This window comes from Sesamum indicum, linkage group LG3 (assembly GCF_026168435.1).
Source record: "Sesamum indicum cultivar Baizhima isolate 11 linkage group LG3, ASM2616843v1, whole genome shotgun sequence".
Classification (NCBI taxonomy): domain Eukaryota; kingdom Viridiplantae; phylum Streptophyta; class Magnoliopsida; order Lamiales; family Pedaliaceae; genus Sesamum; species Sesamum indicum.
The window spans coordinates 14,944,128-14,971,087 of record NC_142659.1 but is presented as its reverse complement, the minus strand read 5'-3'; the positions used below and the strand labels follow the sequence as shown (position 1 = coordinate 14,971,087).

Below are 26,960 nucleotides of genomic sequence, written 5' to 3'. Positions count from 1 at the left end.
CCTATTTAATGCAGCAGCGGGCATCCTAATCTACCATACCAAACCCAAACCCAAATAAATTTTCTTAGCACTGAATTCGGCGTGTTTGGTCCGGCTCCCTCTTGATATTGGAAATGTTGGTCTAATGGTGTTATCAATGCATGCTTATATGTATATATGTATCTATTAGAAAAGAGAGGGCATGCAGGAAGGGCAGGATGTAACTATCGTCAGTGCACAAAGCACCAGGGCTAATGTGTGTGATGAATGTAGGGCTTATCGAAAGAATTTGATCACGTAAATTACAATTTCTCTTAATGTTTAAGATTATTATAAATACTCTTCCGTTATTTGAAAGTTTATCAATACTTTTGGTAGAATTATGTTATTTTTTTATGAAAGCTTAAAATTGTTAATTTTTTGCTTTGCTGTATTTTTTTTAAATAAAAATAAAAATAAAATGAATAAAAAGAATGGGATAAAACTTTTAAGTTAAATAGAATTAATTTATAGTATATAAAGACGTTTTAATCAAAATTAAATAGAATTTTAGGGATTAACAAATTGAATTAATTGCTAGATTGACACTAAAATTAAAGATATTAATAATTTTTAAATAATAAAAAATATTATAATTATATTAAATTTAAGAGGATGATTTTAAGTGATCCATCAATATATTGAGACTATTAAATACATGAAACCAAGTCAGTCAATGATCTACTGATTAGCATTGAAGCCAAGCTTTGCAATTTTAACTTCCCCTTTTCTCCCTCAATTTTCAAATTTCCAAAACTCTGCATAAATACAGCTATAAATAGAAGAAACACGACAAATATGTGTGTATATATATAATATATACAGATGTATTACAACTGCATTCACACAGGCTACTTTCTTCATACTTTCTCAGTTTCAGTCATTTTCTCCATCTGCCACTTCTACTCTATTCCACACTGCAACTCTCTCTCTCCCCCCCCCCCCCCCCAAGGTCTCAAGAATTCACCGCAGCTGCAGTCAGAGCTGAGTGAGGTTCACTGCTGTAATAATATTAAATATACATATCTGCTTTGGATTTGTCGGTGGCACTCGGGGTTGTACTCTGTTGTTGTATCTTTTAATTTTCTCCCCGTAAAAGAAACAAGATTTTGTAAAAGGAACTGTTCCAAGATCGAGTTTTACTTGTGTACATAACCCCATTCCCCTGCTCACAACTTGTTCCAAGATCACTTGCTAAGCTGCTGCTCCGACACCCCTTGGACTTTGTTCCCTTGATCTTGGTGAGTTTTCGGGAATCTTGGGTTTGCTTTTTCTCTCTCTTGTGTGGTCATTTCTTGGATTTTGTGGCTCACAGTGATCCATTTTCTTTTACCCCCTGTTATGCTGGCTTAACTGTTCAAGAATTGGATGCTAATCGGCCAACGATTTTTCTTGGTCGAAATTTTGATTTAAAATAGATGGGTTCATGAGGAATTTCATTTTACTTATTGTCACATATGTTTCTGAAACTTTTGTGGAACTTTTGGTTTTCTTGTGCAGGCAAGAGGAGTACATTACAGCTTAATTGTAAGAAGAGTAAATAACTAGTTTTGGTGGTGCTTCTTGGATTCTCGGGTTGAAGAATTTTTTTAACAAGTAGTAGTTGGATTAGTTCCGGTGTTTCTGCATATAGGTTTTCATTTGTTGAAATGTTGTAGTATGAGCATCTGGAAACTGTAATATAGGAGTGATTGAGAATTTGGCGATGGACGAAGGAAATGTAATTAGGCCATCGCCGTTGAGGCCCGTTGGTGGTTCTTTGAAGTCACCATCTTCAGGTAGGTCATCACCAAGGGGTTCTCCTTCGTTTAGGAGGTTAAACTCTGGACGCACTCCAAGAAGAGAGAGCAGGACTGGTGGGATTGGTTCTCAGTGTTTCAGAAGTAACCGCATTGTTCTTTGGTTGCTTCTGATCACACTTTGGGCTTATGCTGGATTTTATTTTCAGTCAAGATGGGCCCATGGAGATAATAAGGAAGATCTTTTCAGTGGTGGTTATGGTGGTGAGTCGAATGGTGGGAATTCTGAACCACAACTGAATAAGAGGAGGGACTTGATTGCTAATGTTGATTCTGGGGCCATTAAGTTGCAGAGTGATACGAATCAGTCAAGTTTGAAGAATATTGATGTTGTTCTCATGAAGAATGGAAGTAGTGTTTCTTTGAACAAAAGCACGTCACAGAAGAAAAAAAGCAAGAGATCAGGCCGTGGGTCCCGTAAGAAGAGCCGAGGTAAGCTGAAGGTTGTGACAGAAGATGTAGAAAGTGAAATTGATATACAGGAAGAGGAAATTCCGAAGCAGAATACAACATATGGATTCCTTGTTGGTCCATTTGGCTCTGTTGAGGATAAAATTTTAGAGTGGAGTCCTGAGAAGCGCTCAGGTACCTGTGACAGGAAGGGTGCATTTGCTCGTCTTGTTTGGTCTAGAAAGTTTGTGTTGATATTCCATGAGATGTCCATGACTGGAGCTCCACTTGCAATGCTGGAGCTAGCGACAGAATTTCTGAGCTGTGGGGCTACAATTTCAGTTATAGTTCTCAACAAAAAGGGTGGCCTGATGCCAGAACTTGCTAGAAGAAAAATAAAAGTGCTTGAGGACAAGACGGATCTAAGCTTCAAAACAGCCATGAAAGCAGATCTCATCATTGCAGGGTCTGCTGTCTGTTCATCCTGGATAGGTGAGAACTCCAAAATCTTCCTTATGACATGTCCAAGAGCTTAGATGGAAGTAGTTCCGTAACTTAATTTTACTTGCCTTGGCTATATTTGTGATGATCTTGCGCATATGAGCCATTATTCAAGGTAATACCATTTGTGAAGATGTGCATTGAGAAATTTGGTTTCATCTGTAGGCATGTGATTCTTCACTTTCACCTAATTATTCTTGTCGATTGCAATTTCTCAAAATAGAATTCTCTTTACTAGAAATTTAAGTGTAAGACTTTTTCGTAGTTCCAAAATCAATTACCTCTGCTGCCTCCTTTTACACACTGTTGTATTTCCCTTTGCTTGATGTTGATTAAGGTTCTTACTTTGTAGTGCTTTTCATTTTTCTAAAATCAGGCTCATCCTGCAATATAATTTTGTAGGAGATTGTGACCACAGTCTTTGTCTTGTTTCAATAATATTCTCATGAATCAGATTATACTCACTGGTTGGAGTTTCACTTGAATGCATTGAAATACTGAAGTTTCCCGTCAAGAACTATGTGAAGATATCTGAATCCTATTCTTTTTCCTTCCTTAAATGTGGTCTCAGAGCAATACCTCTCACGTACTGTACTTGGTTCAACTCAAATCATGTGGTGGATCATGGAGAACAGACGAGAGTATTTTAATCGATCGAAGCTTGTCCTCAACCGAGTAAAGAAGTTGATTTTCCTGTCTGAATCACAATCCAAACAGTGGCTAGCCTGGTGTGAGGAAGAAAACATTCATTTAAATTCCGAGCCAGCCCTGGTGCCGCTCTCCGTCAATGATGAGCTGGCCTTTGTAGCTGGCATTCCCTGCTCACTAAACACTCCGTCTTTCACGACAGAGAATATGCTGGAGAAGAGGCAAGCATTGAGAAGTACGGTTAGAAAAGAAATGGGACTGACTGATGATGATATGCTCGTCATTTCCTTGAGCAGCATAAACCCTGGAAAGGGTCAATTGTTGCTTTTAGAATCGGCACGCTTGATGATTGAACAGCAACTACAGATGAACACTTCCGACTCCAAAGATTCAATCTTAATTGACCATGATTATTATTCGAGGGCGCTGCTGCAGAATAGGCTAACAGATGGTGGATCCTCCGAGGGATCAACTTTTGATGCTGGAACGAAATACATAAGCTCACCCCGTATCTTTTCGAACAAGGGTACAGTTGGTCCACTGAGGTTTGATATAGATGCTAGCATGAGAAAACTTTTATCTGAGAGCAAAGGAAAAAAGGAACAGAATCTTAAGATTCTCATTGGTTCAGTAGGATCAAAAAGTAATAAGGTACCTTATGTGAAAGCACTTCTTACATATCTATCTATGCATTCAAATTTGTCGAAGTCTGTGCTGTGGACCCCAGCAACGACCCGTGTTGCCTCTCTTTATGCTGCGGCTGATGTTTATGCCATGAATTCCCAGGTACACCATTTTAGAGTTTTACCCTGAGATAACTATAGCTTCTTGCTTAAAAGAAGGGATCATATAACTCCTGCCACTGCATGTGAAGAACTCAATGATCATGAAAATTTTACCGTATTTCAGATTGAACCTTGGTTCTCTGTGAAACTTCTCCATTATGTTTGCAACGCTTATAACTTTCGTCTTTGCTGGCAAATTATGAATGGCAAATACAAGAAAAGGCAAAATCCGGCTTGTAAGATAACTTAAACACATGAATTGGTCAGAACTAAATGCAGCTTGTAAGATAACTCACCTGAATAACATGCATTGGTTTATGTTCATGCTATGTCATGTTCCATGATTTATTCTGACATTTAAGTTATGTTTATCAGAACCTTTGATTATTTCTGCACTATATCTTTTGCAGGGAGTGGGAGAGACATTTGGAAGAGTAACAATTGAGGCAATGGCATTTGGACTTCCTGTACAGCACTAACTCTTCTTATGTCCTTCCAAGTTTATTTCTTTTTCCCTTTTTTTCCATAATCAAACATTAGAAATCTAAATGCAAAGATTTGACCAATATGATCAAACAAAGCTGCTCTGATTTACTTCAACAGTTACTTTTAATACTTCCACATAAGCTGAACCACAACTCATAACTAGATATGCTTTACATCTGCTAACTCCATTGGATTTTCCTTTCATCCATTTGTATGTTTTGTAGTTTCGTTTTCTATATATGCCGTTCGAGAGTTCCTACGGGATTTTGGATAAAAATTGATCTGACATTCAAAACCTTAGTTATTCATTGCTAATTTATTTTGATGCCTGAAACACAGTCATTATCGTCTGTGCAATGATGGGGTGTGTGGTGTATGCATGTATATATTTGTGTGTATTCTTGCTTCGTTTGTCTGTATGTATTTGTGCATATACATATTTTCATATATGGGTGTATTTATGTGTATGTCTATGTGGGTATAGTCCTGGGTGTGTGCATATATAGAGAGAAAGAAGAAAGCAGGAGGAAATTCAAAATTTCAAATCAAAGGGTCAAAAGTTCCAGAAAATTATTTAATCTGGTTAATTTCTCTCTTCTTTGTTGACTGACGAGATGTCAGTATAATTATTGTTAGTAATGAGGTGGCATTCATACTTCTCATGGACTGTAAGTGTAAATAAACCTATTTTTTTGTGGGTGCAGGTTCTTGGGACCGACTCTGGAGGCACAAGAGAGATTGTCGAACACAACGCAACAGGTCTCCTCCATCCGTTAGGACGTCCAGGGGCTAAAGTTCTTGCAAGGAATCTGGAATTCTTGTTGCAGAATCCGTCAGCAAGGCTAGAAATGGGAAAGAGAGGTAGAGAGAACGTGGAGAAAATGTACTTGAAAAAACACATGTTCCAGAAATTTGGTGAGGTGTTGTACAAGTGCATGAGAATAAAGTAGCATTTGCAGCAGCAGCAGCTCATACTTCATTCTTTCTATTTTTGTTCAGAAATCTACAAGTGTGATCACCAGACGAGTAAAAGTATAGATGCATATTCATCATTTCCTCTCATCTCCTTCAGTTGTTATTTCTGCACCCCCTTTTGTGTGTGTGTGTGTGGAAAATGGACATTCTTTATACTTAAATCAAAAAATACCCTCTCAAAAATGTTATCCCCCCAAAGAGGTACATCTATAGATAATAGGACAATCCAAATCAAATGCTGCGCATCAGAACAGCAGCATCAGCATAAACAAAACAAACCCTTCTTTAGGTACTCATAAAACAAGATAGGCAAGAACGAAAAGCCAAACACTGAGGAAACCAACTGATCAACCTCTATAAGGAAACCGTTCAGAAACCATTGCTGATAAGGGTGCTAATGTTTGCATCTCAAATTTCAAGCATGGATTTCAAAAATAAGATTCTAAACTACGTAGTAGCTAATTGTTTATGACGATTTTTGCAAGCTATACCTCTTTGCCCTTCACAAGAGAGACAGCTAAAGGTAATACATATGCACCGTGTTTGTCCGACCTTGAGGACTTGATTCAGATACTTTGTCGGCTAAACGAGTAGCTTTAGAAACCGGTGCTTTATGTGAGGCTTTGTTGAAGAAAAGTCAAAGCCGTTACATGTAGCATTACTAGAATCTGCTCAAAATTTTCTGGGACTGAACTGAGTTTGTTCACCTACAGATCAAGAAAAAGGTATTAGTTTCAGTTATTAACCTATGTTTGAAATGTAAAGGCAAATGTTTGCAGCATAAATTTTAACAGCTATCTGAAACCTCCCCTGTAAACATTCAAAGACAGAAAACTCTTACACCTACATGATAATTAAGACATAGAGAACATGTGCAAGAAAGGAAGTGAAGGAAATATACGGAATGCATAACCAGCCATTACTTGTTAACAAGCAGAAAGAACAGTGAGATAATTACTTAATGAAACTCACTGAAATCACTCATTTCCATCCATTTCTTCACAGTTGCTCAAGTTGCCGCAAACGTTGCACTCCATAATGGTAGATGGGCGTGCATCGACTGGGGGTAAAGGAGCCAAAGTACCGCCACAATTGTCTCTACTGCACATGTATCTCATGAAGAAGTAAGCATGAGGAAAATCATCATTTTCTTTCGACATGCCACATTCCGTGGCCTCTAAATCAGCCCCCATATTATCATCAGCATCCTCGTCCATATCTTCGTCCTCTTGGCCAATTTCTCCCTCTCCTTCTTCCTCATTATCAGACCAATTTGCCTCCACATTGCAACGATCACAACCACATGTAAAACCATAATCCTCCTTCAACCTCTGCTGCCTTTCTGAATACTTAAGATTGACAGGGAAATAACTCAGGCAAATCTCCCTACCCGCAGGTAGATCATGGATTACCCTTACAACAATGTCGGTATTGCTAAAATCAGACGCCGAATCCACATAATCGAACCTACATGCATTTGGGAGACAATCATGATTGAAAAACGAGGCCCTCGGATAAATCCCATATGCCCTTACAGACCTTTCTTTATCTTGATCAAAAGGCTCCATCAACCCAAAAGCATTCAGCTTGTCTTTAGCTAACAGAGCAGAGGTCAGCTCTACTGAAAACCCAAACTGTCCAAGATTTGACAAAGGGCAAACCGACGAAATTACTGAATGTAAGAAAACGGCTGCATCATCCACAAAGACTTCACCTTGAAGTGAAAGGAGAGTCTGAAAATGGAAAGGCGACACCATTGCAAGATTATACGCGGCAACAAGAAACCGGGCTTGCACATGGCGGTCGTGGTGGTGGTGGTGGAGCGGAGAATCGGCGGCCCGGAGGCGGGTTAATGCTTGGCATACAAATGGGGTGTGGGAAGTAGCCAGAGCAACGGATTGGCATTCTGAAGAGCAAAAAAGCGAAGCAGTCGCGCAATGGGGGCAAGAAACTGCAGCCGGAGAGTTCGATGAGATCGTCCTGAAGCAGTGGGAGCAGTAATTACCAGCGGCGGGGAGAGGAAAGGCGGAGTAAAGGACGATCGGAGAGTCTTTGAGGACTATTTCTCCGGCCTTGAGCGGCCTACAAGAAACCAGTGCTCTTCCTCTGTTTTCTATCTCCACCATTTTAATCAAAGCATTATCGTCCGACATTTTTGCTAAGGTTTTTCGAGAAAGCCCAGAAAACAAACGAAGCAAAGGTAGTATTTTTACTCTATAACGAAGAACTAGAACGAAAACCCACTTACGGGAAAGCGAGAATTGAGGGAAATTTTTGATGAGTCTTGGCGGCGGAGTGTTCTTACTATGTGATGGGGTTAAGGCCTAAGGCTGTGTTTGGCAAGCCCCTAAAATGGAATTTTCATTTTTCTGAACTAGTGAGTGATAATATTACTTTTTGGATTATGGGCTTGATTGGATTTTCTTTAATTTGTCGTCAGATCAATTTATTTATTTATTATTTTAATTTTTTGCTCACACATTCATCATCTACGTGTACACTAAAAATTTGAATACGAGACTTGTCCAAAAAAAATAAAATAAAATTGTGCCCCAACTATTGAATTATTCCCTTAAAGAGTTGATTTATGTGTGGATCTAAACATATAACTATTTACGTAATTGATTGTAAAATTCCACACTACAGTGGTTAGCAATATATTGTAGTGAGCCTCCACTACAAAGACAATGAGCTCTTAAAAGGAATCCATTTCTGCAATGATCCGAATTGAGGTTGTAGTGTTCCTTTACTTTCCATCACAAATCATGGGCTTTGTCCATCCATTTTGGGCTATGATGACATATACTTGGAAAAATGCACTTCATCAATTCAAGATTTGTTATAGCATTTCAGCTAAGGCTGATCATACACTAATAGAGTGCAAAATTTTCCCTTTTTTACATTGTTGTTGTCACTCTAAAACCTACTACAGTTGATTACAATTCCAGGCAGCATCCATATTGAACATGGCCTGTGAAATCCTCTTCTACCTCCACTTTCTTCCACTTAGAGCTCTTCAAATCTAGTACCAACATCTCGTGGGCCGCTCCAAATCTTTCTGACCCAATTATCACCACTTTGCCCTCCCACGCTGTCATCAATCCCATGTTTCGAATATTATTAGGTAACTCCGCCACTGCTTCCCATGTGGATCCTTGTCCCACTATCACATGACTATCATTGCACATCAACAACTTTCCATTTCCATCGTCGACGCAGTTCCTTGGACACATGGGATTGTTCAAGAAATCCTCTTGCACTGGTGCCCATTCCCAGGTGGCAATGTCGAATGACTCAGCACTGGTCTCGAACTGGCCTTGCGCGTTGGTACTGTATCCACTGATGACATGGAACTTGCCACGATTAAATACTCCTTTTGATTCATCGCGTTCTCTTGCCATGTCAGGCATGGTCATCCATTTGTCTTCCGCCACGTCATACGCCAATGCGGACTTCAACGCGCACTTCTCCTCATCGTGTCCTCCAGCCACAAACACCGTTCGGTCGGAATCCGACGCACAAGCAAAGAACGATCTCTTAGACCCCGGAATGTCGGCCCCACGATGCCACGTGGCAGAAATGAAGTTGTAAATGAACACGCCATTTGAGACCTCCCAAGTCACCGGGTTCCACCCGCCCAGCACCACCAGGTTCAGCCCAACCCCAACTAATTGGCAAAATATCGGCAACCCACCGGGTATCGGCGGCAGCTCCGCCCAGTAACCCGTTTCTGGTTCACAAATGGTCAGCCTATAAACTGGGGCATGCTTCTTGGCTCCAAGTCCCCGGTTCGGGTCGACCCGGGCCTGTGCCATGACGATGACCTTCCGGGTCAAACCGGAGGCTTTCCGGTGCCGCCAGAACTCCGGGAGCTCAATCCGGCGCTTCCAACTCCTGCAGACTGATGAAACAGAAGAGAAATACTGGTGGGGAACCCTGACCAGACACTCGAGCCCAAGATCATCCGGCAGACCCGGGATGAGATCCATATGGTTGACCCAAAACCCGTATAAGAAAATACTTGTACAACAAACAACTACAGAGAAGAAGAAAATCAAGATTGGTTATTACAGGCGAAGACCCTTTCTCCTCTTCCGCTTGATATACTCGCTTTTTTATGCAGAAGATATTATGATCCTGATTCTTGATAAACACTAGTTTGTGGATATGTGATGTGAGATTTCGGGCAAAAAGGCTTCTAGAAGAACATGGGTGTGTTCGGGCAAGATCCGAAGAAGAAAAGGGACCATGAAAAAGATGAAGATGGGCATCAATTCTCTGGAATTTGCTATTTATATGCACACAATCAAATTGATGGAGGACAGCCCACTGGGGAAAGTATTCTAGAAGAAAAGACAACACCATTATTACTCTGTTGGCGTATGTCATGGCCCGCAGTTAACGGATTCTCGACTTTATCCGAAAAAACATCCATTTTCATTATTTTATTTTAAAGTAAATTATAAATAATTTTATTAAATTTTAATAATTGTCTAACAAATATCTCTATAATGAACTATTAAAATTGGATATTTGTCGAACGATTATTAATTTCAAAAGACACTTATAATTTTTTAAACAATAACAAGATATTTTTATAATTATAATAAATTTAAAAGTAACATATTATAATTTATTCTTTATTTAATTTGGGAGATTCTATCTATTCATGATGATTTTGAATTATTAATTGCAATTTGCGAGTTGTATGAAAACGTAATCCTCTCTATGCTTCGAGCCAATAGTTTTGTGTACAAGTGGATGGTGGGGATGAGGCATGCAGATTTCAGCAGCTGTTGAAAATTACATGGGCTGGTCCTTATTTTGACTTTTCTATAGTTACAAATTAAATAAAAGAGTTAGGTCTTTTTAATTTATTTTATCTAAATAATAATACAATAAGGATGTCACCACTTAAAGAGATAAATTACTCGATAAAAATTGGGTATTAAAGATAAATTAAAAGGGTAATTATACTTACACTCCAATATATATGGTATGTCTACATAATTATTCATATTTTTTAGATACATCCACCGAAAACAACAACATTATTTATACAAACTACCCCTACTTCTGCAAATACTCTCTAAAAAAATATCAGCATCATTACACAAACTACTCATGTTTTTTTATTGTCATTTGTGATTTGTGTAATTATGCAAAAGATATAGGTTATTTGTATGAATAGATCATAAATCAGGGGTATAAATTTAATTATTCCTAAATTAAATGTGTTAACCAATAGGCATAGGCATTACCCGGTGAAATTATAACTTAATCCCCAAGAAATTATTTTTTATTAAATTAAACCAAAGTCCAACCTATTGGATGACGTCTAATTATTGCTCCAAGTTAACTTAATTGAACCGAAATAAATTTTTATTATATTAAATTAATGCGTCAAAAAATGAAATAAATAAACTTCATGAAGAACAACGAAGCGCGACTCTCCACACAAATATTCATCAAATACACGCTAAATCGGTACATTATCGCCTCAAACACGATTTATGTTATTAATTATAGACGGTCATAATTCCCACACACACATATATACACTAGTGCGCGGTTGTGACACGTGGTTCCTACACGCATATAATAAATAATTTTTTATATTTTAAAATATATTATAATAAAAATAAAATATATAAATTAGTACATTACATTAATAAAAAGGAAAAAAATAATAATTTATTAATTAATATAAATTTTGAAACGTTGAATAAGTCAGTTATTTTATCATAAAAGGCATTTTTGACTTCACAAAAAATTAGTGTAGCTCCATCATTAACGATAGTTTGTGCGTGTGGAATGACTTTCTTTTTTATATATTAGTATAGATATTTTTTTTTTCTTCTTCGCGTCCGCAATGGAGGATTTTTGTTATTTATCGATAAATTACAGCCACATTTCTTGAGGTTTGGTATAGTTATAAATACCTCCTCATTATTTAAAAAATTACAAATATTCTCCTGATTTTTAATATCCATATAACAACGAGTCCATTCTGTTAGATTATCTTTCAAGTTTTATAATAAACTACTCAAAATATCTTTTTGTTATAAATTATAATTTTATATACTTTTTATAATTTTTGAGTTAATATTTTCAATGGATTATACCACCATCATTTTTTTTTTGTATTTTTTAAAAAATAAAATTAGCAATGATAAAATTGTAATTTTTACCTCACTATCCTAAGATTACATAATAATTTTTTATTTAAGGAGAGTATTTATAAATTTTTAAATAATGGAGAGATATGTTTTATTATATCAAACACCAGAAAAGATAATTGCAATTTATTCTTATTTATTTTTTTAAAAACAATATTTTTGTTTATTAGCCTGCAAATGTCACCCATGTCCCACGTTATTATATTTGTCTAATTTTAGAAAATAGGATAAATTAGGAAGAGGTTCCTTAAATTTTTTATAACTATAAATACTCCTCGTCGTTTGAAATATCCATTGAAATTAACGATTTTTTTTAATAAATACTCTCTTAAACTAAGTTATCATGAGAAGGTATTTGTTAGACCACTATTAATTTCAAGAAAGTATATTTGTAATTTTACAAACAACAGTAAGACATTTATAATTATGAAAAAATTTCATAAAGCCCGTTATAATTTATTCTGAAAAATAAATTCTAGAAACTTCTTCTAAAATTGATCTTCAATTACTAATAAGAAAAAAACAATCTATGTTAAATTCCTTGAAAAAAATGAAGAGATACATATACATGTGGAGGTGGTCCTCTCCCGCCAATCTTAAGTTCTTACCTATCAATGGGACAGCTGCAACAGTCCAAATTCACAAAATTTATAGGTGTCTGAAAAATCAAGAGTTGAAGTTCTGCCAAAACCTTTGCCATTTGTAGCAATGCCCTCAAATGTCCGGATTTAATATCACCACAAAATTGCTTTCCGGATTGGCTTTTGAATATCAACTTTATTTTAGTTTTTTATTTTATTTTTAGTCTTGTATTTATACAAGTATAGCACGCTCTATCGCTATATCTTTCCTGAACGTCATATTTAAGGTAATCTCTGTATCTATATATATAAATATGCACATAATCATCTAATTAATAAGTACACGTAATCCTTACGTCATAACAGGCATGAGTTATAGCATATGTAATTAATATATTGGGAATATCGTAATTTCTTTTAAATGTAATATTAGATATTATTCGCATAATTTCTAATGATACTTTAATATACCATTTTTATCGAAATATAAATCTTCGTTCTAGTTCTTCATAATAATTAGATACTATAGGCTTCATAAAAATACTTATAATTTATCATTTAATTCGTAGGGATTCATTTAACCAAACCCCTTATATATTTATAACTATCATTTTCAATAGCATCCTTAAATTAGATTATCATTAAAAACCCCATTTTCCCTCTTTAATAACATAATATTTCTTAAATATAATTTTTGAAATATTTCTATGAATTTCCTGTCAATCCATCGCTACTATATAATTTAGTTAAACAACAATACGTAGAATTGCGTATTTGGTTAATAATTTCGATGGAATTGTATAAATTAACTATAGTAATATTTAAATCTAAATCTAATAATCTAATTAACTAACGATATCATTTTTATATCCAATTTGATATTTAATTCGACATTATTTTAAATAGTCAAACTCGTAAAAAAATTCCGATTAGATAATACATCACTCGTGTGTTTCTTTTCCTATTTTCCGCCGAGAGAATTGCAATTTTTCAATTGTGTGTGTTTTGTGTTGTGTATGTGTGTATATAAAGAACAAAGAAAAAAAACGAAAGAGAGTGACGCGGTGGGGGTTGATGGCCCCACCTCCCACTCTCAACTCTCTCTGTCTACTCTTTATATATATATATATAAAATATTTATTACATTCTTTCTAATTTTTTTTAATTAATATAAGTTATTCTCAAATATTATAAGGAACTTCAATTTAATCCGTTCAAATTTGATTATATTTCAATTATAACCTATAATTTATCTACTAATTAATTAAATTTTATAAGAATTTATCAATTAATTCTAAAATTATATATTATAATGGGGTGTTACGACAGTGTTTCTATTAAATATATCCAACATTAGTCATGTAATAAATGATTTGGCTGGAAAAATTCCCACAAGTTTTTATGCAAATGTGATATGAAATACATATTTTTAATTCCATGGGCTCTAAATTCTGCTCTTTTATGTGCAGTTCTAATCAAATAAAAGAGTGCACCCCATGTGGAATAAAGTAGAGATCTTTTAACGTTATTCCCTTTTCATTTCTTGGTTTGTAGTGAAAGTGGTTCAACTTTGATGATAATTCACAACTCCCCTCTTACAAAAAATAGCAAATTATAAAGTCTTCTAGAAGGATGTGGGGAGTTTTAGGAGTGTGATCCGATGGATGATATCCTTCTCTACACTGTGAATTGAATTTTCGAGTTTAAATTATACTGTACATTCTATTTTATTTAGTGATATATATTACATATGTGTAAAAAAAATTCAAATAAAATAATTTTTATACACAAAATATGTATATATTAAATAAAATAAAATTTATATCTGGTATTTTATTATGGAAGATTGAGGTGTTCTGCTTTCTATTATATTCTCTCTCTCTTTCTCAGCAATAAAATACAAAAATTGGAAATATCATAACTGTGTGTCAATCATATAAAGAGAAAAATCTTACATATATAAATAATTTTTTGACTTGATCGATTTAAATACAACTTCTAGAGTTTGCCAATGTTTAAGAATGTAGTGAATGGATTGAAGTGTAGAAAGGTGAGTGACACCACAGCATTACATTAATTAAGCCGTATGTTAAGTGCTCTCTGTTTTGTGCTTTGGACAGATTCTTGTGGAATTCCCCACCCACCCCTTGTTTTCTGCAACTACGTTTTTTGTGGTCTGGAGTTTCAGATGTCCAGTCAAAGTGGAGTAATGTCTTGACTTCAAACTTAATTTCAGACAGTGCCCACGTAATTTATCCTAATATTGTTCAGGACCGCTGTTTTTGTTCCGACTTATTCTTGGAAAAATACAGTACTGAAATAAATTTTCAATGGTCAATGGGCTGAACATGAGAAATGTTTGGTGGCGGGTATGCAAATTCATTTGACATTGTAGGGACTAAGAATGAGAATTTGGACGGTGTTTAAAATACTACACAAAAAGTATAATTATCCCACAATTTGAATTTGTCGTGTTTCTGAACTAATTATACATCTATCTATTTATACTATGTATTAATTGAGAGCGTTCTTTTGGTATCTTCACTTTTTTTTAATATTTAATTTATTTATCTAACTTTTTAATTTTTAAATTTTCATGTGTGTTTTTATGTCACCACCTTTTTTAATATTAATTTATTAATATTTTACATATATTTATTAAATAATACAAAAGAATTAGACACACAATATAAAGCACGCCAAGAATTACTCTAGTGTTTAGGCAATCTTTGGAGCCACGATTTTCATATCTCAAATAGTCTCAATCGTCCTTGCATGATACTCTAATTTCGAATTAATTATGTCAATTTGTTTTTTTAAAAAACATAATTATTTGTGTATGTGAACTTTGGATATATTGTGTTATTGTAATATTTGTAATTATCCAAAATTTACAAGTCCAAAACCGGCAAAAAGCATTCCCACTGGAGTTTAAGGATGCATTAAATTTGTAACGTTGATGAAAAATGAACTAGATTCCTACTTTTAGGTCTGTTCTGTCATAATATACACGGATTTAATTTCATGGATGTTGAAATAGTCTACAAAAATAACCCAAGAAATAATTCTTTGAAAAGTTCAAACATTGTGTCAAACTGTGAAGCATTCTCCTGTCAGTGTATGTGAAGGTGCAAGAATATGTTAGTCTAATATTACAAGTCCATGATCATAAATATTCAGAAAAATCTATGTCTATTGGATACTTGCAGGTGTAATACTTGATAACTACAGCCACATTGCACAATAAGTCAAATTTTCAGAAGAAACACGACAAGAGACAATGATGGTTCTCAATTCTAACGAGGAAACAACTTAAAATACATTACAAGTAGCATTTTTGTTAGAAAATTAATGGCTATTAAGGTCATGCATTTTGTTTTCCTCAAAGTGGACAATGATGTAAGTGAGATAACATACCCTAGAAGTTTAAACGCCGCATATGTAATTGCTTCCTGGGATACATATTGCTTGGTGTAGAACGGTCCAACCTTCAATCCCATTAGATTATTGTAAGGAGACTCAATGGCGAGCTGCCAGTTCAAGGAGCTCCTGATATTCAGACGATTGTGATGCGATATAGGGCTTCACTTTCAGATTGTCTGTGTCCTTCCCAGGGGAGAGATACTTTACTCCTATCAGCTTCAAGCCTACAAGAGGTACAAGAAGTAATTAAGACATTTTCACCTGATAAGTTGCGTAAAACCTGAATTGAAGTCAAAGACGACCTGTTTACAATGGAAATATGAAAAGTTGTAAAGCTTCTTTGGAAGATAATTTCGCTTCAGATGAGTTTATAAAGTATATTGGATGATGATCCAACAACTTCAAACACAGAGCAGATTAAGAGCAATTCAGGATAACAGGGAGTTGACATGGTTTTGTCAATGCACTTCCAAGGAGTTGCAGCAAACAGATTTCTAGTTCATTCTCTAGGACCACAGCTTTGTGCTCTGTTAGAATCTTTCCCAGTACGTAAAGCCATTTGCTGGATGAAGAGTGAAAAAAGACTAAGGGTGATGTGCATATATGTAATTAGAACCAGTTTTCCTCTTCAATTTAAACTAGAAATCTCAACTCCTAGGCAAACTGGAGGGACTGAATCATATCAAATACAACAGCAAAAGATCAAGATTGGAAAAAGAAAAATAAAAATAAAAAAAGCAACAAACTGGTGCATCGTGTTAAAAGACAACAAACAGACAAGAAGTTTAAGGGATCACATTTCAGGAGGCAGTTGAAACAAAATACCACTAAATTAAAGGCATTGAAGCACAAAACACTACTCACTGTTATCCACACGCCCATATAAGAATCTCTCTCCTTTCCAGTACTCCAGAGGCCTACTCTTAATTCTTTTGCTCCTCCTTACTCCAGCTTCAAATGATGTACCAGACTCTGCAGTGTCAGCATACAAATAATTAGTGAAGCAAGATATATCTATAATACGAGTTTCTGCATGCAGATGAATGTATAAACCTGCAAGACTTTTCCTCATGGGATGTGCCTTTCTGATGCGTTTTTCACCTGCTACTCTTTTTCCTCTAGGTAGCTTGGCTTGATGTACCTGAAACATTAACAGAACATGTAATTTCATGTGAACCGTAACAGTTGGAGTGAAGATGCAAAATTTAAAAAGAGATAAAATCTTGGCATTCTAATATGAAGCATGAAATTCCAATGTAAGCGCAATGCAAGTGAGAATGTTATATACAACTGTTGTAAGACAATCTTGTTTAGTCTCTTAAGGGTCCAAAGAAATACTTTGCTTGCAGAATCAAATCTCAGTGAAGAACATCAATTACTAATAGACAGCTATCAATCTATCCATCTGAATAATTTCACTTAAGGAAAAAAGAATGGAGATTATGAAGTCAAGACCTCTTCTACTCAGCCAAAAGAAGAGGCGCATGAGGGAGGGAGGGCCTCCAACAGAGAAGAGAAGGAAGAAATGAATGAAATACAATCAAAATTGGGATCTTCCGATAATTCATTTAAATTTGTTTGTTAGAGAGAAGCCTAGCTTTTTCCAAATACTTTCCATATTCTTAATCCTTCAGTATTTTTCTTTTCACAAACTGGTAACACATATAACACAGGATAGAGAGATAATGGGGGGTGGTGGGTGGGGGCCTTTTCTATTCTTTTTTTTTTTTTTCCAACAAAAAGAATGAAAAAAATCATGTAATTGTTCAAATAAATCATCACATAAGAGAAAAGGCTGTTCAATTATGCACTGCAATTGTCATACATGCAGTATAACTGTCCAAAAACTTTCATGTCAGCATGGAGGAAATATTACTAAGATCTCAATGCACCCACAAGGTAGAACAAGAACACATGATTAAAAAGATTGATATACATAATTGTTTTAATAACTCTCTTGGATACAGTGAAATTCTGTAAAATTACATCAAAATAATTTCAAGACTACAAACACAGAAAAGAAGTGATAAATAGCACTGAGAAAATATCAAAAAACAATAAAGAGAGAAAAATAACTAAGGAAACAACTTACCTCCGGCTGTTGTTCTGGATCATTTGGTCGTCTGCTTGATGTATCATCTCTGGCCTCATCTTCAAGTTCAGAAGGTTTTGATCCATCTGCCATAGATGAAGAACATCGGAGCACATAGAAAGTCAAAATAAATGAAAGTAACAGTTCTATAACACAAATTAACTGCATCCTACTCAAAATAAAATAGTGACAACAAAGAGTAATCCTCTTCTATTTCTGGAGTCAGCACATGCACATTTGACATTACATCTCAGGAACCAGGTTACATAAAAGGTTAACAGCATATATCATCAATATTGCTAAGAGGTAAGATCTTTTATCCAATTTACATCCAAAGAAACAAAAGTATTGTATCATGCTCAAAGATTCTTACTGGCATCATTGTTCATTGTTTCCTCAATGTTGTTGCCTGATTCTTCATGCGTCCTGCTATCGGCATTTGAGCTTTGTACGCCCGCATTCTCATAGGCAAACTGCTCAGGAAGACTATCTGCATCTTCCATCACTTTCTCTGCATCCGTATTAGAAACTGTAGGTTCTGCATTATCAACCTCTATACAGGACTCCAACTGATTAGACATGCCCAAAATTTTCGGTACATCAACCTGATCAAGTAGCTTATCCTTAGACGGGCCAGGAAAGGCATTTTGGCATGCAGAAAGATCAACATGTGTTGGTGAAAATGGATCTCTCAAGGGATTAGGTTGCAAGATTCTCTTTTGCAATAAAGACAAAGAGGCAAAGGGACTTCTTGGAGGAGTTGGTGAAGATACAGGTTTAACTGGGTCTGCCACAGGTGACTTCATGGTCAAATTTTTCAGCACACTATCAATAACCAGTGAACTCCTGCAAGGTTTTTGCAAACTTGCTGTCACAGTAGATATACTGGTTCTTCCATCATCAGGTATTTCAGTAATGTATAGGTTCCCCAGATCAAGAGGTTTGATCTTCAACTTTTCTTGCAAGATATTCAAAGCCCCATCGCCCTCTAAATCTTCATTATTACAGGATAACAATTCCTCCAAGATATCACTCACTTCATTGTCTGTCTTCTTCGTAGATACTGTTACATGGCATGACACCAATGAGATGAAAGGGGATTTGCTTAGACAACAGCATTAAGGCTTCAATAGTGTATTAATAGAAACTGGACAAGTGTTAATACACTAACATTGAACTTGAATTTGTCCAAAAACAACTCTATTCACTCACCAGCTGGTTCGACTTCCGCTAAATCAGCATCAGGATTTGGATCTGGATGCACCAACTTTTCTTGTAACTCATCTTCAGGTGCACTTGGAATGTCCTGATCCACTGCTTTCTGGGACGCCATCAACATATCGTTTTCGGAAGGCTCTGATGAGTAGCGGTGCTTATAATTATATGACTTCCTGTAACTAAAACGAATTTGCAAATCATGTAATACCACCAGATACAGAAAGATTCATAAGCTATGAACTCAATTATGCAGCACAAATCAATCAAACGAAAAATCTAAATATACCCCAAAATTCCTGGTCGACGGCGACGTGCGGTATTCGATGGTTCATAAAGGTTTACATTGTCTATGCTACCACCCAACTGTTTTTGTATTTCCTTTTTGGCATCTGCAATAATGAAGAGTGCGAGATAGTAAATCCCAAACAAGCACATTGCAAAAAAATAGCAGCTGAGAAAGAGGGGAAAGAAAGGAAGAATCAAATATAAAATGAAAAAATTACTTTCCATCCTCTCATAAGCATCAAAAAATTCATCTGGGTCATGAAGTTGGTCTATGTTCAATGTCGGCTCCAAGCTCACTGAAGGCTGACTGTAGAGAGAGTACAGAAATTGTTACAATCTACAGATAGATCTGTGACATCTGTCCAAAACAACTCAGGAAGATAAAAGCTTCGGACTTGTAAGCTTCAGTCCTCACCTAACACTGGTCCTCAAAGAAAATGTAGCCCTCTTGCGATCAAGGCGGAGACCTGGCCTTCGTTCTTGTGGTCTGTCCTTCCCTTTTGCAGCATTGGCATCAGTGATGCCCACATTTTCAGCAAAACTACCAAGTTTAGATTCAAGAAACTCTGCTCCTCCATCCACAATTCTCTTGGCCTCATTCATGAGCTTTTCAGGACTCCTTAACTCCTTCAAACACAAACACGAGAAAAAGGGGCATATGCCAAATTCATATAATATCTTCCTTGTTGTAAACAACTCCTCACCGACTCACACAAATTTTATCCAGGTGGGAGTCAGAAAACTGTTAAAAATCGAATTTGAACAAGGCTGTCCCTTTTGGTATTTCTGGTCAGTTTCCATTTCAACACAAAGCTAATTCACAAGCAAACAGTTAACAATCGTTACAATCAGTAGGCAGTTGTGCTGTCCACAAAATTCAGAAAAGAGAAAAGAACTACACAAACACACATACACGCCCAAACACACGCACTCAAATACACGCACCTAAGGATTCAACAAATAGGTGAAAAGTTTCATGGTCTATCATCAAAATGTGCCTGATCTCACGCGTATAAAAGCAGTCCCAGTCACCCATACTACTGAGCACAACTACTCTACCTGAAAGGATTGGCCTTTCTAAACTTGCAACATCGAAGGATGCAGAAAATTTGGAAACTATTAAAAAAGGGAAACTAGTAGACAATCATATCAGTTAAAAGTAATTTCTCAATGATTAAAGATAAAGAAGATAAACAATTTTTTGTACCTAAACACCACTACATTCATTCAGCCAAAAAACAGAACACACAAGTACAAGGTTGCTCGAAGTTACACTCAACTAGAGCTAGTAAAGTAATAAATAAGCAAACCAAAGAAAAAAAGAAGCGATTATACCAAAGATTTCATGAAATTGTGGATGGAATCTAGGTCTTTGGGATCGACCGGCACCGGAACGTCGACAGACGGTCTAATGGTGCGGGGAAAGAGCAGTGGACCACTGATTCCCCTCAGCGGGTCGACGGAGTCGGAGAGTGACGCCTCGCTCGCCATTGACACCGTTTTTCTCCGTCTTGTCCGTGTGTGTGTCTGTTAGAGAGAGAAAGTGGGTTGCGAAGGCTGATATTGTATTTCGAATTTCAGTAGCACACTGAGCGCGAGCGGGATACTGAAAAGGCTATTTGTCAAAAGGCGCGCTTCTCGCATTTGGATGTAAACTGATTAGAGACACGCTTTTAGTTTGTCAAAGAACAGAACATAAATACCAAATATGAGAGACGGGCTCACATTATAAAAGAACTCGCCATAGAATTTACAGACACCAGAGCCCACCCCCCACCCTGGAAGAAATTCTTGATCCTCAAGTCTCCCCGCTCCAAAAAACCCACGAAAAACCCCATTGGTGTGTGCTGATTTAATCATGAAGTACGTGTGAAAGATAGTGGCAAAGAGTGTGAAAAGTGAAGTTACAAGCTCCGCCGATGGCGAAGTCTTTCTGTTTAGGTACACGCTTTTGATGATTCTTTACTGAACTTTGGTCCCTGAGGAGATTAGTTTAACGTTTGATGTCAAATATTTTGTGATTAATTTTAATGGGTATTGCATCCATGACTGGTTGCTTGCATGCACATACTGTTGTTCTGTTATAATTCTCTATTAAACAAATGGGAATCATAAATTATTATTGGTTGTTGGTGTTCTGATTTTTTGCTTTGAGTTTGCATTTCGTAGCTTGTAAATTGTTGTGGAAGTGAAAGAGAGACAGAGACAGAGAGAGAGAGAGAGAGAGAGAGAGAGAGAGAGAGAGAGAGTGGAGGAAAGGACTTTGGTGAGCCATTATCATGTCTGAGTCAAATGCAAGAAAAAGGAATTTGCCCTCGTGGATGAATTCCAGAGAAGAGGAGAATGATGATGGTGAAAAGTCCAAGCAACCAAGAACACATGGAAAGTCAAACAAGGACCAAAAAGCATTTCATGTGGTATCCAAAGTCGCAGAGAATTCTGGCTCTGGCTTTGCTACTAGCTCGGGCGCCTCGGATTTCTCCAAACTAATGGTACTATAGTGATTTGATCAGGCATTCTGTGTTCACTTGTTGATAAGATGTGGGCCTTTTGGTTTTAGCATTTAATTCAAAAATCAATGTCTTGTTTGAGTGCAGGAAGGGGTAGTTTTTGTGCTATCTGGGTTTGTGAATCCAGAGCGCGGTGTTCTGAGGTCGCAAATGCTGGAAATGGGGGCTGAATATCAACCTGATTGGACACCGAATTGCACCCTGCTCATATGTGCATTTGCCAATACTCCAAAGTTTAGGCAAGTTGAAGCTGATGGTGGAACTGTTATCTCAAAGGTTCAACATATTCTGCACTGAGCTATGATTTGTTTTGGATTTAGTATATGGACATGAACTTGTTTTGTTTGGTTGATTGTGATTATGGTGGTGATGAGAATAAAGTTTCAATTTTCCCCTTTATGCATGCTAAATTCTAGGTTTCTAACTGAAAGTGTGAACTTCTTGAGTGGCCATTTTCTTCAGTTTCTTTTTCAAACTGTCAGCAGTGTTTATTCTTTTCTTTCTTCTTTCCACTTTTTGTTTGTTAAATCCATCATCGCCATAGAAAATGGTGACACTTTCCATCTCGTGTAGGACTGGATATCAGAGTGTTATAACCAAAGAAAACTTGTTGATATTGAGACCTACCTACTGCATGCTGGTAAACCATGGAGGAAGCAAAGCATCTCTCATGAAGTTCGAGAAGGTCTATGCTTCTCCCTTCCCATCTATCTACCCATTCGTAGGTATTAATGTTTATATGAGTGTATTTATATACAGCAACGACATAGTTCTACCTGTTTAACAAATCTTGGCAGCTTGTACTTCTGGGGTAAACGTCCATTGGTTTAATTCTCATTCTTTTCAATAAAGCTGAAAAGGACAGTATTTTATGGTAGAGTTCAGTTTATTGATTTTAGTGAGGATCCTTTGTACCTGCTGTGAGGACTTATTCCTTGGCTAGAGGGATTTCCAGTGGTCTTTATTCAATAATTACTTTAATGTTTTTCACTGTATTTTATGTTGTGCTTATAGCCCTTGTACTTTCTACCTCTTAGGTGAGGGGAAGGACGAGCAAAACAGCATGCTTCATGAGTTAATATGCCTGTTGCATAGGGAAGATATTTGATGTCGCAATTGTGTCAATTCCAAAACGCAGATTCATAGATTTGAGGATATACGCTCTTTAGTTACTTAGGGACTGGTTGTGAATTTTTAACATCTTTCTGGAATTGTTAACCTCAAGCTAAGGCAGATTTTGATTTTGTATCACAACTGCCTTTATTGAGATGGGTAAAATTGTTGTAGATATTTTCCCTCCACGAATGACCTCTGGAAGTAGAGGTTGAAATGTAATTGGCGTGGGTGGTAAAGTTAGAAAGTTGTCTATATTCGACCTCTGTGCATTAGGTTGTGAACCTGTTTGCAATATCAGGTATAGATTTTTCTGACTGGTCCTGGAATGGGGCCTTTGCAATCTATTCCATCTTTTCATGATTCTTGAATATATTTGATTCAGGTTTGTCAACAGTTAATAATTGCATGTTATAAATGATGCCTTTATCTTAGTTGATAAAACTTGGTTCAAGTTAGCAGTGTGTTTTTATCCCCCTCCTCTTTTGCTCAAAATGCTACCTGCCAGCTATAATCCACTTCTGCCCTCCCATGCAGTACAGTAGAGTGGTAAGTTCATATCTTCATACTCAATGAGATTATTATCTGACTAAAGTATCAAATTCTGCTTTTCAGATATAAAACAGTCCACATCAAGCAAATCTTTAAAACAAGAAGAAAAGGTGCATGTGCATCCAAAAAAGACTACTGGCTCTTCTAAGGTACTTATATTTTTCTCATTTTGTGGGGAAGAAAACATTTTTTATTGCTTATGCCCATGTACACAAATTGTTCCTTCATTCTTATGACTGGCATCATCCCTATACATTGGTTTTTGGGCACAATAAGATTTTCTGCTTTCATAATTGTTTGATTTAATAAAAAATCTTCCCATATTCAGAACTGGCAGCTAAATGAATGTTCGGTGATTGACTAGATGTCATAATTTCTTTGTGCTATTTATACTTGTACTTTATCATTTATTATTCACGGTACCTTTCTTCCAGATGAAAGGTTGCTTTTCTCCTGCTAAAGTGAAGAAATGGGCTGTTGAAGATCTTAGAAGAACCATATCATGGCTGGAAATTCAAGATGAAAAGGTAAGCTGGAATCTCCTGCTGAATCTAACTTATATCCAGGTTATGTCCACCAGAGGTAGAAAACTACTTGAGGTTAGGATGATTTTACTCAATGCAATAAATGATTCAGTCATTTGATTCACAAGTTCTGCATTTACTTTTTCAATCTTCCAGCACATGATAATGCCATATCCTGCCAGAGCAATCTTCTGCCAAAAAGATGAGTTTCATTTTTTTTGGATTGACCACACTGATCACTTTAATTCATACTGCAATGAAGAAGCAAAACCATGAACACCATAAATGTTTGTATCTCTCATCCATTTGAAGCCATGATGCCTCTGATCGATGTGATTACTTGTAAGGAAAATGTCCAATCCAACTCTAAAGTTGGGCACAAGAATAAGTTAAGAAGCTGACCATCCAATTTCCAAACTTGCCCAACATCTATTAACAGATAAATATGTGTGGTATATAGACATGATCTTTGAAATGTAAGTGTATGAAGCATGTATAGTAGAGAGTTACATGTTCTCGGTTACTTGTAAATTAGAATCCTTAATGTGATATGTGGACTGGACTTATTTCTACAATTTATCATGTTAGAAGTGAACTTTGCTATATGATTTATGAGAGCTCTATATGGATGCATTTTCCTGCTGAAAACATCATCCAAGTTTCTTTTTGTTCTTGCAGCCGGAGCCGAGTGAGATAAAGAAGATAGCTTCTGAAGGAATCCTAACTTGCTTACAGGATGCTATAGATGCTCTCAAGCAAGGGCTGGTATGGCTTTCTCATATTACTGTTTTCTTATATATGCCTTGGTAATGCAACCTTACAGTTCGGTCCAACAAAATTTGATATATCCTTGCATGATCAACGCCGTCAACAATCATATAATTGCTCTGTATACTAAATCTGTATGTTTTCTTTTCTTTGAGTCTGAGTTTGTTGGTTCTTGCATTTATTTTAATTTTGTTTCTCGGGCTGAATCATTTAGTTGCTTTCTCTCATTTACTGCTGCCAATTGAGCTTTCTCATCTGCCTTCTGGGGATAGGACATTCGCAAGTTTCACCTGAAATTAAAACCACAAATTGCTCACATCCACTGTTGCTAATTGATATAACACCACGAGTTCAAGCATATACACGATCCTTCGCAAAAGAATTGTGCTAATATTCTAATGCTTGTCAAATATATAGTTTAGCATTATAATCTGCTGAGACTGAATGCTGAGAGAAGTGTCCATAGTTTATCATGACCCACCTCAAATAATGTGGTTTCATTTTATTTGACATATCCCCTTTTTTTCTTTAGGGCATCCAACAAATAACCGAACAATGGGCCTGCCTTCCTCGGGTGGTTGAGCAGCTGGCACAGTTAGACGGGACAGCTTTACCTAGCAAGGACGATCTTTGTAAAGAAGCAATGGTCTGTAAACAAATATATGAGCTGGAATTTCTCAACTTGGAGCATGATGATATTGTGGGCAAGAAACGGCCCCAAACTGATAGGAGCAAGAAAGTTGGCAACACGAAAGAAAACGTTGCTGGAGATGATACCTCTTATGACAGTGATGCTACGGTTGAGATGACAGAAGAAGAAATCAATCACGCGTACAACACCATTGCCTGTTCTTTGTAAATAACCGCATGTTTAAATAGTTGATGAAACAATATGTTTATTAAGAAACATGCTAAGTCCCATATTTATAATTCTGTGATATTTATACCCAAGCTATTCTATCCTTGGTTGCCTTTCAAATTACAGTATTTTAGCAACATGTGTTATCTTGTCCATCTTGATCATCAACTTGACCAGTTCTTTTAATAATTCAACTTCATATCAAATCTTGCACAAAGCAAAGTGTTAGATCTAGAAGAATATTTGCTAGAGACCAAAAGCTAAGGCCATAATACATTATAAGGGAATAAATTGCATAAAGCAAATATTTGGTGCATGCTAAAATTACCAAGATCTTGGGATATCATTACAACTTCAAAAGTTGGACAGGAAAAGGGATAGCAGCTTTCTTTTCTCTTTGTCTGTTGTCTTTTTCTCTTTGATGAGCAGTGCCATTCATTCATAATCAATATTTAGTTTTTTTTCCTTGAGAACTGAATTTATCTATATACTACATGCATAGGTCTATGAGCTGAATATGCATGAAAATAAGATTTATAGACAGAAGAACCTACAAGAAACTTAATAACGGCTAGCCTAAGTTGGTCACTTACTTCACATGTTTTGGTACACAATCAATGATCCTTTAAATTTGCAGTTTGATAAAGATCCAATATCCATGATTTACTTATAATTATAATAGTTTATTTGCATAACATCTATAATTCATCCTGCTCAAACCCAGTTTTTATAAATACCGCTGAAAATAATTACCTTATTCTATCCCATATTTTATATAACTATCAATTTCATGTATAAAAGTAAACAGTCCAAGGGTTTGTGCTACTAATAATTATATTATTATTTTTCTAGAAAATATCTTTATTTTTTAAAAAATTCCACAATATGATACCCAGAAGAAAATAACTTAACATTTAGGGTTAGTTACATCTGGACCCATTTAAAAATACAAAATTATACTTTCTCTAAAAAAAAAATTAAAATTATACCTACACCTCTCATAATTTATACCTTATCTCATTCCGTTAGTGTTTGGATGCGAAAAAATGACATCAAAACAAAAAAAAAAAAAAATTACATAAATTTTTATTTTTTTCATTCATTTAACATCTCATGTATGATTTTATACTTATAATGGAAAAAGTATAACGATGTTAATTTCACTCCGTATACATATAACATTTATTCATTTATAAGTACAAAATATACATATGAATGTTGTATGATGTACAAAAAAAAAAATACATAAATTTT

General features: G+C 36.0%; 5 protein-coding genes across 8 annotated transcripts; 2 read left to right on the top strand and 3 right to left on the bottom strand.

Annotated features, from left to right (window-relative positions):
* The first annotated feature begins 873 nt into the window (after positions 1–873).
* On the top strand, positions 874–5,689 carry LOC105157579 (uncharacterized). The gene is made up of 5 exons (XM_011073991.3): positions 874–1,259; positions 1,519–2,699; positions 3,280–4,142; positions 4,552–4,608; positions 5,332–5,689. The coding sequence occupies exons 2-5, from the start codon at positions 1,724–1,726 to the stop codon at positions 5,575–5,577; spliced, it is 2,142 nt and encodes a 713-aa protein (XP_011072293.1). The 5' UTR covers positions 874–1,259; positions 1,519–1,723; the 3' UTR covers positions 5,578–5,689.
* Positions 5,690–5,824: 135 nt separating this feature from the next.
* On the bottom strand, positions 5,825–7,967 carry ASHR2 (ASH1-related protein 2). 2 transcript variants are annotated; one of them, XM_088878521.1, is made up of 2 exons: positions 6,561–7,967; positions 5,825–6,309 (listed from the first exon to the last, which is right to left on the bottom strand). In XM_088878521.1, exon 1 carries the CDS (start codon positions 7,753–7,755, stop codon positions 6,580–6,582), a length of 1,176 nt encoding a protein of 391 aa, XP_088734647.1. In that variant the 5' UTR covers positions 7,756–7,967; the 3' UTR covers positions 5,825–6,309; positions 6,561–6,579. The 2 variants fall into 2 exon arrangements, with proteins under 2 accessions (XP_088734647.1, XP_088734646.1); XM_088878520.1 differs by having other exon boundaries at positions 6,575–7,965.
* Positions 7,968–8,422: 455 nt separating this feature from the next.
* Positions 8,423–9,885, bottom strand: LOC105157577 (F-box/kelch-repeat protein At1g80440). Its single transcript, XM_011073987.3, has one exon. The coding sequence runs from the start codon at positions 9,589–9,591 to the stop codon at positions 8,539–8,541; it is 1,053 nt and encodes a 350-aa protein (XP_011072289.1). The 5' UTR covers positions 9,592–9,885; the 3' UTR covers positions 8,423–8,538.
* Positions 9,886–15,598: 5,713 nt separating this feature from the next.
* Positions 15,599–20,978, bottom strand: CENP-C (centromere protein C). Of its 2 annotated transcripts, none has more exons than XM_011073985.3 (10): positions 20,716–20,978; positions 19,796–20,007; positions 19,599–19,687; positions 19,382–19,484; positions 19,090–19,274; positions 18,251–18,940; positions 17,878–17,963; positions 16,839–16,926; positions 16,650–16,757; positions 15,599–16,009 (listed from the first exon to the last, which is right to left on the bottom strand). In XM_011073985.3, exons 1-10 carry the CDS (start codon positions 20,869–20,871, stop codon positions 15,882–15,884), a joined length of 1,845 nt encoding a protein of 614 aa, XP_011072287.1. In that variant the 5' UTR covers positions 20,872–20,978; the 3' UTR covers positions 15,599–15,881. The 2 variants fall into 2 exon arrangements, with proteins under 2 accessions (XP_011072287.1, XP_011072288.1); XM_011073986.3 differs by having other exon boundaries at positions 19,090–19,268.
* Positions 20,979–21,128: 150 nt separating this feature from the next.
* ATXRCC1 (BRCT domain-containing DNA repair protein) lies at positions 21,129–25,826 on the top strand. Of its 2 annotated transcripts, XM_088878753.1 has the most exons (8): positions 21,129–21,321; positions 21,550–21,872; positions 21,978–22,166; positions 22,464–22,575; positions 23,619–23,704; positions 23,990–24,082; positions 24,758–24,844; positions 25,380–25,826. In XM_088878753.1, exons 2-8 carry the CDS (start codon positions 21,660–21,662, stop codon positions 25,704–25,706), a joined length of 1,107 nt encoding a protein of 368 aa, XP_088734879.1. In that variant the 5' UTR covers positions 21,129–21,321; positions 21,550–21,659; the 3' UTR covers positions 25,707–25,826. The 2 variants fall into 2 exon arrangements, with proteins under 2 accessions (XP_088734879.1, XP_088734880.1); XM_088878754.1 differs by having other exon boundaries at positions 21,129–21,872.
* The last annotated feature ends 1,134 nt before the right edge of the window (positions 25,827–26,960 follow it).

Bases quoted from the DNA above. Each gene is read 5' to 3' on its own strand.
- LOC105157579 (XM_011073991.3), top strand. From the start codon at position 1,724: ATGGACGAAGGAAATGTAATTAGGCCATCGCCGTTGAGGCCCGTTGGT. The intron at 4,143-4,551 runs GTACACCATTTT...TATCTTTTGCAG, and splicing joins TTTATGCCATGAATTCCCAG to GGAGTGGGAGAGACATTTGG. The intron at 4,609-5,331 runs GTACAGCACTAA...TTGTGGGTGCAG, and splicing joins CAATGGCATTTGGACTTCCT to GTTCTTGGGACCGACTCTGG.
- ASHR2 (XM_088878521.1), bottom strand. From the start codon at position 7,755: ATGTCGGACGATAATGCTTTGATTAAAATGGTGGAGATAGAAAACAGA.
- LOC105157577 (XM_011073987.3), bottom strand. From the start codon at position 9,591: ATGGATCTCATCCCGGGTCTGCCGGATGATCTTGGGCTCGAGTGTCTG.
- CENP-C (XM_011073985.3), bottom strand. From the start codon at position 20,871: ATGGCGAGCGAGGCGTCACTCTCCGACTCCGTCGACCCGCTGAGGGGA. The intron at 19,688-19,795 runs GTGAGGACTGAA...CTCTCTCTACAG, and splicing joins TCTTTGAGGACCAGTGTTAG to TCAGCCTTCAGTGAGCTTGG. The intron at 18,941-19,089 runs GTGAGTGAATAG...GCCATGTAACAG, and splicing joins AGCGGAAGTCGAACCAGCTG to TATCTACGAAGAAGACAGAC.
- ATXRCC1 (XM_088878753.1), top strand. From the start codon at position 21,660: ATGTCTGAGTCAAATGCAAGAAAAAGGAATTTGCCCTCGTGGATGAAT. The intron at 22,167-22,463 runs GTTCAACATATT...CATCTCGTGTAG, and splicing joins GTGGAACTGTTATCTCAAAG to GACTGGATATCAGAGTGTTA. The intron at 24,083-24,757 runs GTAAGCTGGAAT...TTGTTCTTGCAG, and splicing joins TGGAAATTCAAGATGAAAAG to CCGGAGCCGAGTGAGATAAA.